At 40.4% G+C, this 16,855-nt stretch overlaps 1 protein-coding gene across 1 annotated transcript; it reads right to left on the bottom strand.

Annotated features, from left to right (window-relative positions):
* Positions 1-2,110: 2,110 nt before the first annotated feature.
* On the bottom strand, positions 2,111-10,831 carry AKIRIN1 (akirin 1). The gene is made up of 5 exons (XM_053454808.1): positions 10,536-10,831; positions 4,726-4,869; positions 3,592-3,723; positions 3,271-3,342; positions 2,111-3,096 (listed from the first exon to the last, which is right to left on the bottom strand). The coding sequence occupies exons 1-5, from the start codon at positions 10,735-10,737 to the stop codon at positions 3,086-3,088; spliced, it is 561 nt and encodes a 186-aa protein (XP_053310783.1). The 5' UTR covers positions 10,738-10,831; the 3' UTR covers positions 2,111-3,085.
* Between the last annotated feature and the right edge of the window lie 6,024 nt (positions 10,832-16,855).

The raw sequence follows: 16,855 nt of genomic DNA, 5'->3' as shown, positions 1-16,855 counted from the left end.
GGCAATAAGGACACCTAGATTTTTTTTTGATCTGGCTCCTAACATTTAAGAAGAAGTGGTGCTCTGTGTGGTAAAATACATAAAATAGATTGGTTTGAACAAGTTTTCAAATCTTAAGGATTAATATATGCTGTAGTTTTCAGGCAGGTCAAAGATTTGTATAAAACTAAGACAGTTAAGAGAGGCAATTTGAAACAAATGGAACATGTCAGTGGCCAATGCAGTGATGGCGTCATTACAATTCTTTGCACATAACATCCAACGCTTGAAAATGGACTGCAGATTAGTCAGTGTAAGTAACCGCAATGTAAAAAGATAGTATATTTCAAGGTTTAATCCAAGCTGCAGAAGCACAGAAAGCGTTAAGATTTTCTTCTTTCGTTACATTCTTTATCTCTCTTTTATATAAATAAGCAGTGCCCAAATATACATTTTTGTCCCTAAACAAATATGTAAATACATGGATTATATTAGGGCCTTAAACTTAGACAATATGCTTTTAGAAAGAATGTGCACTCCAAAAACACTGCATGATGTCCAGCTTTCTCCATCCTTTGTGCCAACATGCAGGGATTAAGTTAGGAAGGTCTCAGAAAACAATCCTTTTATTTCTACCACCACAGAGTTGCTATATGACAAACCAGGAATATGTTTTTACTATGATGGCGTTGAGCTACATCCTAATGAAATAAAGAATATATTAAAGCTCAACAGTACCCTCAAATGCGATAATCTGGAATATTTAATAGCATGGCAAAAATGTAGTTAACCTTCACTGCAGTTCTAAAAACATGCAATTTCTTCAAAACAGAACATTCTTGGGTAACTTTCACTTATAGATTATTCACTGTATATCCTATGACTGAAGATCGCATCGTAGCTTAGCCCGACGAAGATGCAATAGCTTCTATGCGTGCAATGTTTTAGTGGGATGTATATGGACCTATAGCACAAGCGAGCGTTATCTATAATAATGCTGCAGCACACTATAAATACTCAGTTGCGAAACATAAGAAATGCACTCAGTAGGAAAAAGAAGGTAAACATTAAAGGATATTCACATACTTGAGGGTTATCTGCAGCATGGGATAGAAACACAGATTGAAGAAAACTGTATATTGATTATCCTGTGGGGTTGTGGGAGAGCCGACTTCTAAATGCATTGTCTTTGCTTTTATGCCTTTCGAGCTGGCCTGTCATAATGTATAGTTGATTTGGGGAGACTGGTGGAAAATCTGTTCCCTGATTTTACCACACATCATATAAGGCCAGCCCTGTCCTTCTGGCAGCGCAAGCTGGCCCTTTATAGTCCAGGTAAGGGAAAGAGTTTTGGTAATAAGAAAAGCTTACAATTTATGAACATACAGCTCTGAGATATAACTTGAGTAACGTCAGCTTTTACTTATTGAGAAGTGGCTATACAGAGTATAAGTTAACTATTGCTCAGTGTTTCTAGCCAACACTACCATTTAATTTTAAGCAATGTCACTAATGGTCAGGTAATGCAGCACCCCCCAAAACATACACAGATCAAGGCAAGCTACCATATTCTACACCTTTTATAAATTTCATAAGATCTGAACAAACTGCAGTCGGCAAAATGTTAACTGCGTAGTCCGGAACGATGTGCAGCTTTGTTTTCATTCTAATCCTGTACGTGCACGTTTCCAGACTGCAAGATCAGTTGAGTGTGAAATGGATACCAAGCAGCATAAAATGAAAGGCAAAATAGGAAAACAGTGGGAAATGTGTAGCACTTCAACAATCCAGACAGCCCAATATAGATTTTTCTTTATGATATACGATAAGCATTACTCTCCGAACAAGGGGCTCACTTTTACATGACTCAAACGGCTGACGCTATAACCCTATACAACTGCAGATAGCAGCAAAGTGGCACATCTCACAGCCCAATAAAAAAAATACATTAGAACATCGCAATGACTTCTTCTCTAAGATTGTTATAGCACTGGGAATACCTAAACCACTGGGAGCGTCATAGTATTAAAAAGGCATCACAATGTAACCGTTATGTTAACTGTACAAAAGATTAAATGTTTTCAAACCCCACAAACTTTGTCATTCTCATAACCCTTATAATACACGTACCAGTCCTTAATGCACTTTATTTAAAGCAATTAAAAAAAAGGTACTACAGAGCGACCCCCTTAACCCAGTCAACATGTGCAAATTAACAATGCATTTTCTTTTCTAACAATAGAACACTCAAGTCTATTCTTCTACATCCCCCCCCCATGTAACAATATACTTTAAACTTCAAATGAAATTGTAGGCACTAGTACAGGTTGAATCACTGAGGGTTTTTTCGTCTCATTACCCTCGCTAATAATAATTAAAAAAAAAACAATATATGTATACAGTTAATATGAACAAGTCATGCCAACAGATCTTTTTGTTTAAGCAAACATACTTTTCCTAGCGGGTATTAAAAGCACAAGTGTCACATGATCAAAGTGTGCCGGCCTGGAACTTTTTTAAATGAAATGGAAAAAAAAAAAAAAAAAGTCTTCCACACATTTAAGAACAAGCAAGAAGGTGAGGGTGCGGTTAAGTATACAGCAAAGTACAATCACTATTCACTAACTACACCACAGTTAGGGCCTGCGTGGTCCTTTGTGTATCCTTTTCAGATGCTAAAATAAACATTGTAGTGCATCCAACAGTCAAATGTTTCCCCATAATATACTATTCACAGAGGTTAAAAGGAAAAAAAACTGACTCCACTGAGAAGGATGTGATGCCATTAAGGAGGCGATTATATGAAGCCACTTGGTAAGCCTTCTTGGATACAAACATGAAAAGCCAGATTACAGTCACTTATTGAGCGAGCAGTATCAAAATATAAGGGAGGGGAAAAAAAAAAAGTCCATGTAGGGAACTGTAAATTTTATTTTATTCTTCTTTTGCATTTTCAGAAAAGGCAGCCAGTAATGACATTAAAATTCTGATGATGAAACAAAGGGGTTAAAAATTTAAAAAGAAAAAACAGTGGCACCGTGCAGGTGGCAACTTAGAGCAGCCATGAACCTGTCAAAACTGGCAACCCAGGCAGCAAAGGGAAGCTTCAAGAGACATCTGTGGAGAGACAGAATTAGAATAGTTAATTCCTGAAGGAAACATTCAGACACCTAATGCACTTACAACAGTGCTAGCTACCATCTAGATAGCAAACAGCAACAAAAAAGTGTTTCAGCGGACACATTCATCTCATACATTCTCTACATAATGAGCATAAAAAGTAACACTTACAGCTTGCAGGCCTTGCCCCGTACCGTCGCATTATCTGGTCTTGCGTGAATTTCACAAACGATTCATATTGTTCTATGTAAGAGAAAATATGTAACATAATCTAACTGTATAGATCAGTTTGCAATCAAGCGGTTTTAATTTTTATTTTAAGAAAATCAATTAAAATGCATATTTTCTCCATGGATGTCTAATTGTGGTGGGGCAAGTACATTTACGCATTGGAGTGTGCCCCCCCATCCCTCATAACAGTTAATTTGTAATACCGAAGCAGCCACCACAAACACTTTCCACTGACTCAACCGGGGAGTCATTTTAACAAACCTTCTAGCTTTGTGTTGAGAATCTGCTCATATTCTTCCCTTATTTTGTCCTCATGGTCCTTCAGAAGACGCTCACACAGGATTCCCACTTGTCGGAGGCTAAACGTTGGCTGGTCCTTCTTCCCCACTGAACCTATATAGAATTCCAACCGTATAGGTTAAATGCACTAACAAATAACATGATATATATATATATATATATATATCATATATATATATATATATTATACATGCATATACACACACACACCGTATTTGCTCGATTAAAAGACGTCTTATATCACACCTCAAATAGGTCTGACTACAAGGCTAAGATCCAGATACCCCGCAGCGCTGCAGGGGGTCTGGATCCTTCTCTCTGGCAGCCGGTGGACATCTGTACGATGCACGCAGACAACCGCCGCTGCTGCCGGCACTTTCTCTGGGGCTTCTATGACAGAGCAAAGGCATCACATGACCTTCCAATGCTCCACCATAGAAGCCCAGGTGGAAGTGCCGGCAGCAGCCGAGGTTGTCTATGCACACCACACAGCCGTTGAATGTTTGAGGGATGCGCACAGACAACCTCCGCTGCTGCCAGCACTTCCGCCGGGGCTTCTATGACAGAGCACCGGCGTGACATGACCTTGCGGTGCTCAGTCATAGAAGCCCCGGCAGAAGAACCGGCCAGCAGCAACGGAGGTTGTCTGCGTGCATCGCCAAGACCTCCACCAATTGCCCCACTAGACACCAAGGAGTCTGAAGCATGGGGGACAAGTCTAGGGATGTACAAGTTGGGGGGGTAATGGTTTTCTGGAGGCAAATAGGGGGGTAAAACGCATATCTGGGGGGAGAGCGACAAAAGGAATTAAAAACAAAACAAAAACCTTTTTTCCTATAGGGTATTCTTATATTCAGGCTTTTTCCCCTAAATTAATATTCAAATTTTGGGGGCCTTATAATCAGGGTCATCTTATAATTGAGCAAATACGGAGATATAGATCTATATATCTACCTATATAGATATATACATAGTTGTGTGCTTCAGGAAAAGCAGCAATGCTTTATTTTACATATCAATATATTAAAGGTATCTGCCACGTCAATTTTCAGTAGACTTTAAAAGAAAGAAAAACTTTGGCAACTTTTCACTTACCTGGAGAAGATGGCGCAGTAAGAGATGAACAGCTGGCTTGACCTTCACATGAAGATCCAGCTTCAGACTGATTGAAGGCTCCTTCCAACTGCCTCCTCCTCTGATAGCGTGTATATTCTTGCTTTAAATTCTGAAAGATTTGTTCTGAAACAAGAGTAAAAAACATAAGTTTATATACATGATTGCATTCACAAGAAAGCCACACTTACACATAACAAATGTATGACAGTTTGCCAAGTGTTCCCACACAATAGTTGTAAACAGGTGCACTTTAAATGTTGTATAGCAATTACATTAACAGGCAGCATTCGAGTATTTTGCTCCAAATTGTTCATCTCCCACTTAAAAAAAAAAAAAAAGTACACTCTGGCTAGCATATGTACTTTATTGCATATGATGGCTGAGTAGTGTGGCTGAATACACCACCTGCTCGCTGAAGTGCATGCATGCTATAGCAGCTCCAGCACTGGTTTAACTTCAATCCCCTATGAATGTACCTGTACATCCTAAAAAAGCATTCATTAAAGCCCTTTAGGACGTACAGGTACGTATCTATACTTTCTACACGGGCGATCAGGCTGTCAGCAGAAGCACGGCTGCCGGCGCACGCGTATGGCGATCACAGTGTGATCCGTGCAGGGGGAAATCACTAGGTAGAGTGAGAATCCGTTTCTCACACTTCCCCCACAAGCAAAAACAACCCAAAAAAACTATGTTGAAGAGGTCCCTAAGAGGATCTCTAACCATATTGCACTAATAGTGCAATTTAAAAAAAAAAAATACAAAAAATGAAATACAAATATTTGAAAACAAAATTAGAAGAAAAAACCCTTACATCCCATTGCCCCAGCACAGGGGCGTCCAACATGCGGCAGCAAGGGCAACCGATCTTACGCGGGCTGCACCTCGAGCCCTGCTGCTACTTACCTGTGGGAGGGTCTTTTGTACTGCATAGAGGAAGCGGAACCCAACAGAGTTCACGTGACATCACATGACTCTGCTCCAGTCCTGCTTCCTCTGTGCAGAACCAGAGAACGCAGAGGGAGGCCGCGCCCCCGTCTGAAGTCTGTGAGCGGCACCGAGGAGCTGCAGTGCAGGTAAGGGGGTGGGGAGGATGTTTGAATGAGTAAACATGATTGAGGGAATGAATCTGTGAATTAATGAGTATATGAATGAATGAGTGTGTGGGGATGTGTAAGTGCTGGAACCTAGGCATGATGGGACTGTGATTGCTGTTAGCAATCACACTCCTATCATGCCAAGTCAGCCAGTACATGCTGAAACCTGGCTAGCTGCCCCCCTTGTGTATTGATGCTGCCAGTAGTATGGGGTCTGCACATCACTTACAGCCACCCTGTACCAGCATGTACTGGCTGACTTGGCATGATAGGAGTGTGATTGCTAACAGCAATCACAGCCCCATCATGCCTAGGTTCCAGCACTTACACATCCAACCAGTAAAAAGGTATAACCCTCCTGCCCCCATTAACCCCCAAACCCGTTAAGCCATAAGTATGAAAAATACTGCCCTATAGGGTACTATGGATAGATACAGCCCTCTAGAAAGAAAGAAAAAAAAACAAAACAAAAAAAAACACACACTAAGGATGTGGGGTAATCAGGAGATGCAGCTAAACAGACAGATTTAGGACAGCTTTATGTCCAAGTACTTTAACATGCATTCTTTGCTGGCGGGGCTGCATGGGAACACTTCCTCAACCCAAACTTTATGAACTGCCTAAGTTTTAGTAACTTTTTTTTCTTGATCCCCAAGATATTTAATTTCATTTTTCCAGCAAAGCATAGTGTAAACACACGTCTTACCTGGCCTGCTGCTTTTGTACCTAGCTTTTAGTAGCATTTTACGGTTCTATACCTCTGACTTCTAACTCGGATATCACCAAAACTTATAGGAACTTTAAATATGTTTCCAAGTACCTGGGCATAGAAGATTGTTAGGATTTTTGGCAAATATTAAAGCAAACTGCCCACTAAGAAGGCAAAGGAAGGGAACTTTCCCCCCCCCCCTTACCTATGCGATTGATACTTTACCAAAAACATTTGTGACAGCTGTTCATTAGTCATATGTATGGGTTCTAGCTCTGTTATTGTAGTCCAATATACTAAATATCCTAACACATCAGTCAGCTTGTTAAACAAAGTTTTTATCTTAACCCCTTGATGACAAGTGACATGCCAGGCAAGTCATGGGGTTAAACGAGCAGCTTTCTTTGCTCAGCTGGTGTTTCTGCAATGCCTCGACATTGAGGCATTTAGCAACAGAAAAAAAGGTTTGTCCTAGCAGCGATTGTATTTAGCATATTGAAATTATATATTTTTTTTGGTGCTGTATCTTCCCAAAAACCCTGGCATGGAAAGTGTTAAAATACCAGCATTTGAAATACACATGGGGGGCTAGTTTTCAAAAATATAGGATTTGATGGGGGTAAGTTTAATTGCTCAGCTACAAAGATGTCCCCCAAATAACACGTGAGTAGAATGACCAGATGTCAAAATTCCAAGATGGAAAATGCCACCTTCCAAATGTGGCCTTTTAACCCCAAACAACCCAACAAAACTCATGCATGGGTGGTAACAGTACATCCTTGAGATGTTGATTGAACACATTCAGATTTGAAAGAAAAAAATTGTTGTGAAATAGCAATACGCTACTTGTACTTATTGCCCTATAACTTGCAAAGAAACGAAAAAAACATTGGCTATTTCTAAACTGAGGAAAAAAACTATTTAGCAGGTTTTTGTCAGCTTTTGTAGATGACAGATTTTTCAAATAAAAAGAAAAAAGTTTTTTTACTTCAAATGTTCACCATATTTTTTTATAGTAGATTAGATGTTATGATCAAAATAATGGTATCTAAAGAAACCCCTTCTTGTGCTGAAAAATCTATATAATTTGTGCGCGTTCACTGAAAGAGAGCAGCTAAACATGAGCACCGCAGAAGTGTTAGCCATTGTCACAAAGGGTACAAATAACCAATGAATGTCTAGACAGACTAAACAATAGTACCCTTCAGGTCTGCAGATACAGGAACTAAATTAAATAAAAGTTTTCTTCAGTACCAAAACGCAGTAAATTTATATTTATATACACATACATACATACACACACACACAGCACTTTAGTTAAATTACAACTTGTAGATGGACTGTCAGTAAAGCATAAAACTGCTTAATGAAGCGTTAGATACAATCATAAAATTTACGGTAAGCAAAACAATCCACAAAATGTCTAAATACTAAAGAACTCTGTATCGAGTACTTTAATTTCCATGTTTCCCATCTAAATGCTATGAATTAACACTGGAAAGGAAGGAAACTCGTTTGTTTCACCTTTATCATAAATGCCTACACTACGTAGAACTGAGAATATCATATTCTCAAACGATTAGCAATGGGAATTCCACCAGTGAATCAGACTCGCTCTTGTTTGTGAGGCCAAGTGTCATCAGGATTTAATTAGCTGTTAACACCCAGACTAGAATATGAGTGACAAGTCATTGTGGACTGGAAATCAATAGGTACGACGACAAGTCAAGAACCATATGGCAGAAATGTCCACCCAACATGAGAAGCTTTGATTAAAAGAAAAAAAGCGTTAAAATTAACACATTTCACCAAGCTTTCAACATTTAAAGAAAAAAAAAAAGCATTAAAAAGGAGGATACAATAAATAAGCAAAAATACTGAGTTAGATAAACAGAAGCCATCTCAAGCATCTTTTTCACACACGCTAACAGAACCTTAAAGTGGCACTGGAACCATCATAGGCACTTGAATATCCATGATAGCTGAGGGTCCCTTCCAAATGATGGCTTCCATTTGCAAATGCATTTGCCTCTCTTCCTCACTCCACCCACATTTCCTAAGTTTGCAGATGTGTTCAATCTTGCTCAAGCAGAATTACCCCCATTGATTTCAATAAGAGCCTTCCTGCCATTGATTGGCTACTTCAAGGAGCCAGAAGTGATGGGAAAATGAGACCAAGGAGGCAGCAGTGCACTCCAGCTTCTCCAAAAGCTTACCTACGGGTAGAGAATGCAATCTGAAGTTCTTACAAAGTTACAAACCTACTTGTACTATGTATTCTAAATTGGTAAATGGTGTGGCTGCATGGGACACTGGGGTATCCCTTTAAGAGGGGAAGTTTATGGGGAAGAGGTTCTCCTAAGAACAAGATACCAGCTCAACAATGTACCCAAACTGGGTCTTGGGTATGGCTATTTTCTGACCAATGAGATTAAACCCGGGTATTTAGTGCACAAAACTAATTCTGAACAGGGTAATTGAAAAAGGAAATATATTTAAAAAAAAAAAGTATTCTGAGCTGCTATGGCCACACCATTTGCCACTTTAGCAACGCAGTTCAAATAACCGACTGCCTCTTGTCAAAGGCTGAAGCTGACAGCAGGGTAAAAAGTGGGGGTAGTGTATCTCTGCTCATCTCTCAACAAATCTAACCATAAATGCAAGTCACATAGATTCTTGCTAAAATACAATTAATATATCATGAAGGCCAATTGGCACAGCCAAGTGGCTATTTTCATATTCCACCACTGGAGCCTTTTGCAGAACAGAATAAAATAATATCTAATAAGCCGATCAGACAGAAAGATATCGTGTGATCTGTGTGTACTTTTAACTGTTCTCAGGACCTGCAATTCTTTGAATGGGTAGGGATAGGAGGTTACAATAAGGGACATAATTAAAGGGCTGGAAATTTTCACTACTGGAACAATTTATAGGGACATTACAGCCACTTTAATGCATACAGTAAATTGTCCCTTTAAATTCCTGTGGTGCCCATTTTTGCCCATAAATGGGGGCAGCTCTGCAGAATTTCCAACATGGATTTGCCCCTCTCCCCACCACCCAGCTTCTTGGCTGAACACTCCTCCCTTGATGCAACATACTTACTCGCAGTCAGCTCCAGTGCTGGTCCAGCAAATGCTAAAGGCAGGGGGAGTCTGTTCAGACTTTAGGGCACATGCACGGAAAATGCTCCCAATGATTGGCTGCTTCATCAGACCATAGAGGAGGCAGCTAGCAGGAGGGCTGCAGTTTCTACCTTAGGCAAGTGCTTTATTTTCATTTTGGCACCCCATTTAGGCAGGGTGTCAGGCAGCACCTCCAGGTCTTTTGAGCTGCACCTCACAATAATGGATCCCTGCCATGGTAATCAAATAATTTGCAGCACAACAAAAGGCAGTAAATGAGGGAAAGACAATGGTTGAAAATGAATCAGATAAGAAAATGAAGAGCCAGTGAGCAAAAATACATAAAAAGCCTTATAAAACTGGCAATGAGCAGGGAAAATGTCCCCACAATATGGAGAGTGAAAGGGTGGCGCAAGAAAGGAGAGATCTTCGGGATCAGAGGATTGATGGGTGCGAAGGGAGGGTGGGATGTGTTGAAAGGAGATCCCAGCATATAAATATGCATTTGAGTAGCCAATAGAAGCCCAGCAACAAAACAATAGCTAATGCACAATCACATATCCCTGGAAAAAGCCCAAACATCTTACAGACACTGGGCCTCATACCTAAATCATACACTAGGATCCTATTATTTCAACTGGCAGCATTTACATGATCACACTTGTTATGCATCATGTGAAAGTAATCTGAGAGCGCCCTACACAGGCCCGGGCACTGAATGCGACAAAATAATTAACCGTTTACATATATGTAACCTTATAAACACATGACACTATCATGTATAACTGCCCCACACATACAATGAAGCGGGATGCAGTCACGTCTCCAGAAAAACGCACACAGAGTTCCTCTTACCTGGGGTGAGCCTGCGTTCTCCTCCCAGCTGCGGAACTGGGGATTGCTGGCCTTGCGGCGTCTCTGGCCTAAGACCGCACCTCTGGGACGTCGGGGTGGCCGGTGAGCCTGGGAGAGGGGCGCAACGCCGACGCTTGGGGGACTGTGGGCTGAGGAGGGCCTCGAACTCCATTGACCGTTTCAACGTCGCCCCACACGCCATGGTTCCCCTGATATATCCTAGGCCGGCAAGGAAGGAAACGAGTGCGAAACGGCACGACTGTCCTCCAACCGAAAATAAACGAAAAACGGCCCGGTGTGCTATACAGTAAAACTATAATCACCGACTTCTTAGCGCCGGCCTTTCCTGCACCCTCCTCTAGGTTTACCAGAGAAAACAGCAATGGCGACCTTCCCAGGCAGCCGGCCAACTGCTGTGAATGTGACGTAACGAAGAGGAATCCACCACTAAAACGTGAGGGGTGACCAAACTCCTAACGGGAATCGGTCGCCTTGAATTGTTTCTGTTCGCCTCTTGATTTATTCATTTTCTAATTTGAGCGTTTAGTTATATGAGGAAAGACGCGTGGACAATGCAGATGGCATACGATTAGGGGAATATGCAGGCTCGTGTTGTACCCATCTCCCTCGCAATTTCCAAATAGTGGCACATTCCAGTACGAACCATAATATCAAAGATAGACAAGTTGAGTAAGGGACCAAGATAACTTAGTGCCGGTCTACGCATGTAACTAACATGTTTCTGATATGTTCCTCAACCCTTTTTAAATCTGTGATGTTTTAAGATACAATCCTTTTTTTATATACGTTATTAAATATTCCATTGAGTTACAGTAACTGGCTTTGGTGGTCAGTGAACGAGAAATAACAAGGAAAAATGCTTTCAGGTGATACAAATGTAGGTACCATAAAAAACCATAAAAGTTGGTATTGTATATGGAAGATACGTGATATTAGGAAGATGTTTGGGCCAGCCCACTATTTTTTTGTCCGAAGTGCCATGCTTTCAGTTTTTGATGAAAAAAAAGTGCTTAAGGTAGACCACAATGGATCAGCGTGCCCTTCTCTTAAGTCAAACATCTCTTGGGGATATGTGGCCCTTTCCTTCCCTCCATGGCTGAAGGCCGAGAGAGGGCTGGATCCTCTTGGTCCACAAGGCTAGCCCACCTCAGCCACCAACAAACGACGTGGGGTGCTGGCTATACTGTGACACTTCGGGTGGGCAGTCCTGGCCATGTCCTGCAAGGGTAGGCTCCAAGTAGCCGGAGCCCACAAGTTCTCAGGTGTGCTTATCATGCGACCATTCGGTCACTAATCCCTGAGAAAGGGAGCCATAAAGTTCATTTTCGTTGCTTTTGTTCACAAACCTTTCCATGTTTTTTAGGACTGTTTGTACAGATTACAAACCGAAAACCACTAAAATTATTATTTATTGTTTTATATAGCGCCATCATATTCCGTAGCCTTGTACAAGATGTATTCAGCTGCAACTCCACATTACAGAAAAATCACACAAAATGGAGGATGCTTGTTGCCTTTTCCAATCTCAAAATTTTCAAACTTTATTTTGTCCTATGTATCTGTCTCTGGATTTTTTTGCCCTGGCATCTCACATCTCATTTTAGACCAGAAGTACTATATATTTTTGAAAAGTAGAATAACTAAAAACAAAACTTAATTTTTATATGTTTTATTTAGTGTTTTGTTAATTAAAAACATTATCCTTACCTGCCCACCAGGGAACGATACCCCCAAATAAAACATGTGGTAGGTTTTGGAAGCAGCTGCTAATCTGGTAGACCTGGCAGGGATGGACAAGAGAGTCCTTCCTAATGTCTTTTTTTTTTGCAACGTGTCTACTGCTTATTTTTGGAGGAAGTGTGGTGGAATCCTACCTGGGGAATGATGGTCACAGACTCTGGCAATATCTTCAGGCTGGTTAGGGGGCTGTTCAAAAAGGAGGAACTGAAGGAAAATATATACTAATACGTCTTTTAATTTAATACAACAGAATTAAACATTCCAATTTGTGTTAGATAGACGGCAACTTTCTAATACCAATTTTTGGCTTTGTGGTTAACCAAATTTGGGTTTAGGCACTGGTCAGCCAAGTCAACACCACCCATTTGATTATTGTAATTCGCTATGCATTTGGTTTGGTGACCCTTTTGTCCCCTAATGCAGGTTGTCGCAATGGACTCATCGTGTATTGTGGGCAACATATACACATCCTTGCGGCCTGTGTACTCTGTAAAACAAAGCATGTGGCATAAATACCAAGACAGTAGACTGACACATACAGACTCAGCCCTGACAAGCAGTGAACATCAAACATTGCTTCATTGTCGCAGACACCTGTACTCTTGAAGAAAATGATTTAATCGAAAAGTGCTGCTTCTGTAAGAATTTATTGCTTTGTCAGCATAGCATCATAGATCTTTCGAGGTCATCAAGGGGTTAGATACATTCCATGAGGGGATACAAGGGCTACTCTATGACCTAGAAGTGTCCCAGCGTTTGTGGGTAGTAGAGATCTCCCCTGAGAAATCAATGGGCAGGCACATTTTTGGGATGAATCCTGCACACTTGGAGACCTGGGACAGGAAAGAAAAAAACAATCTCCCACTTCTCTTGAGCACATATATGCCACATAGGTGTTTTATGTCTGCATTACACGGTCACAAGAGACCCCCAAATCATGAAAGTGCAAAGAGGTTTTATTTTTTTACAGTTGAATCAAGAAGGCACACTTTAAAAGGATTGTAAAGTGTATAATGGCCCTCGTATAAAATAAATGAAAAGAAAAACAGTGCAATAACATTTAATTCATATAAATATTTAATCAAAGATTAAAATCCTATTGGCATTTGTCACAAACAGAAATGTTTAAAAGTCTATTAAAATTGGAGAGCCGCTCAACAGTTGCCCTCAACTTGGTTCTCACCCTTTTTTCAATGATAGAATGCCTGGAAGACACCCTCAGATAGAAGCAGCATCGAACCGAATGGACAGACAGACAGCTCAATGTTCTACCAGATGGTGTAGGTGAAGCCAGACAAAATTATTTCATATTATTTAATCACATGATTTGAAAGCATATACAATCTTCCATTAGAAAAAAATAAAAATAAATGAGCCCAATGTGTCAGTTTAAAGACAACTTCCTCAGGGTCTTACAATATCATAAATCAAAAAATTATGTTAAGCCTCAGTAGGAGTGATCAGGGGCTTGGGAGGGGGGATCTCTCTTGCCATTGCTCGTCTGCCAGGACTGTTAAAAAAAAAATTGATGATTCAATTGATTCATGTTCAACAATATCCCTGAGTAGAATAATACCACACATGCAAAGGGTTTTTTAATTTTTTAAAATGTTTTATTAAACATTGGTCTAGATAGAGATCAATGCCAAATGACAAACATATAAACAGTATGGATCCGTCTAGACTGAAATAAAATATAACTGTTGTCCCTTAAACGCCTTTAAAATTATGTAAGTGGTATGGACCATTACACATTGGTAACACAATTCAGGTAATATATCCCACTCCATGTCAAAGTAATTTGTATGAGTTTTTTTTTTAATTAAAATACATAAATAAAATATATTCATTTTTTAAATGTCCTACTCAAATACACACACAGCTATCAATAGGTCACAAAGTTGCATACAAAGTTTTGGGAAAACCCTATCCCTTAACCACACACCTAAAACAAGTCTCTCAATTTGAAGTTTTGTGATGACGACATGGCCCTGGCACTTTTAATGTTGGATCTTAGAGGCTGCTCGTTACGTTTTTATGCTCCCGTGGCATGTGGCCAGGCATATCCAAGGGGTGTCTATTGGAATGTTGAAGTCTCCAAGGATGACAGAGGAGACATCAGAGGAGAGGAAGTGGGAAACCCAAGAGGATAAGTGGTCAAAATATTAGGAGGCCCATGAGGTCAGTATACAAAAGCAATCCGTAGAGAGATGGGATTAAATGGCCGGATAGCATGAACCTTAAATGAGGAGAAAGAGAGTGGTGAGTTGGTGAGAGTAGGAATCCTACACCACCACCCTTTCTGTCATCACATCTGGGAGTGAGGTGGTGGCCACCATAAGAGAGAGCAGCATGTGTACAGTATGCCAGAGTATATTGATAAGATTATTCAGATTTCTGCAACTTTAAAGTGGCCGGGGAAGGGAAAAGAGCAATAAGGGAGGCCCATGATTTGGGGAGATATCCTCAGCTGCTAAAAGTAGAAGGAGGTAGGGTGAGAGAAGATGCGAATGGGATTGTGGGAGCGGAAAGATTGCGGGAGAGGTGGTGAAGGTGCCTGTGATTAGAGAAGGGGAGAAGAAAGCTAAAAAAGTGGTTAACCTGTTGATGAGAGAAGAGAAATGACAAATTAGTTCCTGATAATTAGTATTAGGATGAGTATCAACAGAGTATGCAATGGAATGAATCTCTTGGTAAACTCCTAATTTGTGGCACTTAGGAAACTGGTACACAGAGGGAAAGTGGCTTGAACACCCTGAAGGCTTATGCCACCTTATCATGAAATCACAATGCACTGAGTGCTAGAGACCAATAAACTTGTATTTCACAACTAGCTGAGATTCCTTAAGGCATTAAACAGCCTTTTCGTAGGCTCAAATTGCATATATGTATATTATAGTAAAATCCAAATGAAAACCTCAATAGAATATGAAACACAGATGATGAAGTTGTTAGGGAGCAGGAGCAGGTGAGTGGTGGGTTAAATGGTCAGCTGGCCTTAGAGTCATAACACTGCTCAAATATATTTTCTAAAAAGTATTTGGACCAAACTGATCATATCACCTGGATTTGGTGAGAAACTTCAACAGCTGCAGATGAGCTGGATTTCAGTACAGCACATTCTATTCTGCTTCTCCTCCTTAGCCAAATAGCGTCAAAGCCAACCTGAACTCCATACATTGAAAACTCTAAGATGCATCAGTACACCAAACAATCCTCATATGAGTTGTATAGATACAAGCATTCATTTAATAGAAAATTCACTGTTTTAAACAGCATTTTCAACACAAAACTATGAATTTTATTTATCAATTTGGTTAGAGGTGTATTTGGGGTAGGGAGGAAGACTTTTGCGGCCAATGGATAGCATTAAATGTTACTGAGTAAGGTATTTAGAGGAAAAATAATATATTTTTAGCAATTTAATGTATAAATATGTTTTCCGGTGTTTTTATACACACCACTATGACATTTAGTTCAGTAAAACACTGTGATACACTCATATGCTGCAAACATTCTGAGGTCTTAAAGGAACATCTGAGGAGGAAATGGAAACAGCAGGATTTTGGCCCCAAAGAGGGACTGCCTTTACTAAACAGAAGTAATACAAAAATATTGTAAACCGTTAATCATGTTGTGTTTTGGCTTCTTTTACTGGCAATTTTTTGCAAACAGCATCTTTTCGCACCTTCACAATGCATTTCCCCCTATGTGTTGGATTATGTTTTGAAAACCAGTAATATCCCTTTGTACTTGGGCTGCAAGTGTTCTAGAGAAATGTGTAGACAGTTATGGGAATACTTTAGCTGCCCTGCTGAGCCTGAAGAGCACAGGAATGACAGTGCTGTGAAGTGGGTCAGCTAACAGGAGTGGTAATATGGGGGACGGAGCTTCTCATCAGTGTACAAGGGGTGAGAAGAAAGAGAGAGAGTACAAAGAAGGAAGGGGGAGAGGTTGATACAGGGAGAAGGAGTGAAATATTAGAGATGGATAGAGAGAAGAAAAGGGAAAAAGCAAAGAGAGAAAGGAGCAAAGAAAAAAGGAAAGTGAGAGAGAAAAAGAAAAAGCGGGAAACCGACACCGAACACCCACCCCAGGACACACTGTGACTCTACGAAAGATTTTGCCACTCGCAAGATGGCGGCGTTCTTTAAAAAAATAAACAAGTTTCCAAGAGGGTCTCTCCAGACCCTCCTGAGAACTATGGCTCCCCTTGCAGGTTGAATACCGGTACTGACCCATGGGCAGCTCTTATTTGAATATAGTGGGCCTCCATTACAAGCCCCTTTTTTTAGCGTAACCAGGGTTTGGCCAGTGTTTGCATGATGATTTTGTTCTATCTCAGCAGTTTCTTTCAGAAAAAATGTGTTAGTCTGGAGTGGATAGTAAACACTGAGTTTGTTATCTCCCAAATTTGTCTTGGGTTGCTTTGTTTCAAGTTAAGGCCACTTTGGTGGACTTGCCCCCTGGGTTGAATGTTATCAGCACTCATCTGACATCTGGATCAATCATATTATTATGTTCAAATTGCATCTTGTTAATTGACACAGTTGGGGCCT

This window comes from Spea bombifrons, chromosome 2 (assembly GCF_027358695.1).
Source record: "Spea bombifrons isolate aSpeBom1 chromosome 2, aSpeBom1.2.pri, whole genome shotgun sequence".
Taxonomy (NCBI): Eukaryota; Metazoa; Chordata; class Amphibia; order Anura; family Pelobatidae; genus Spea; species Spea bombifrons.
Note: the sequence above shows the minus strand (reverse complement) of the source record. Positions and strands in the feature narration are given on the sequence as shown.

Excerpts from the sequence above, each read along its gene's own strand:
- AKIRIN1 (XM_053454808.1), bottom strand. The coding sequence starts at position 10,737 with ATGGCGTGTGGGGCGACGTTGAAACGGTCAATGGAGTTCGAGGCCCTC. Across the intron at positions 4,870-10,535 it reads AGAACGCAGGCTCACCCCAG|AACAAATCTTTCAGAATTTA; the intron begins GTAAGAGGAACT and ends CTCTTGTTTCAG. Across the intron at positions 3,343-3,591 it reads TCTCAACACAAAGCTAGAAG|AACAATATGAATCGTTTGTG; the intron begins GTTTGTTAAAAT and ends TCTCTTACATAG.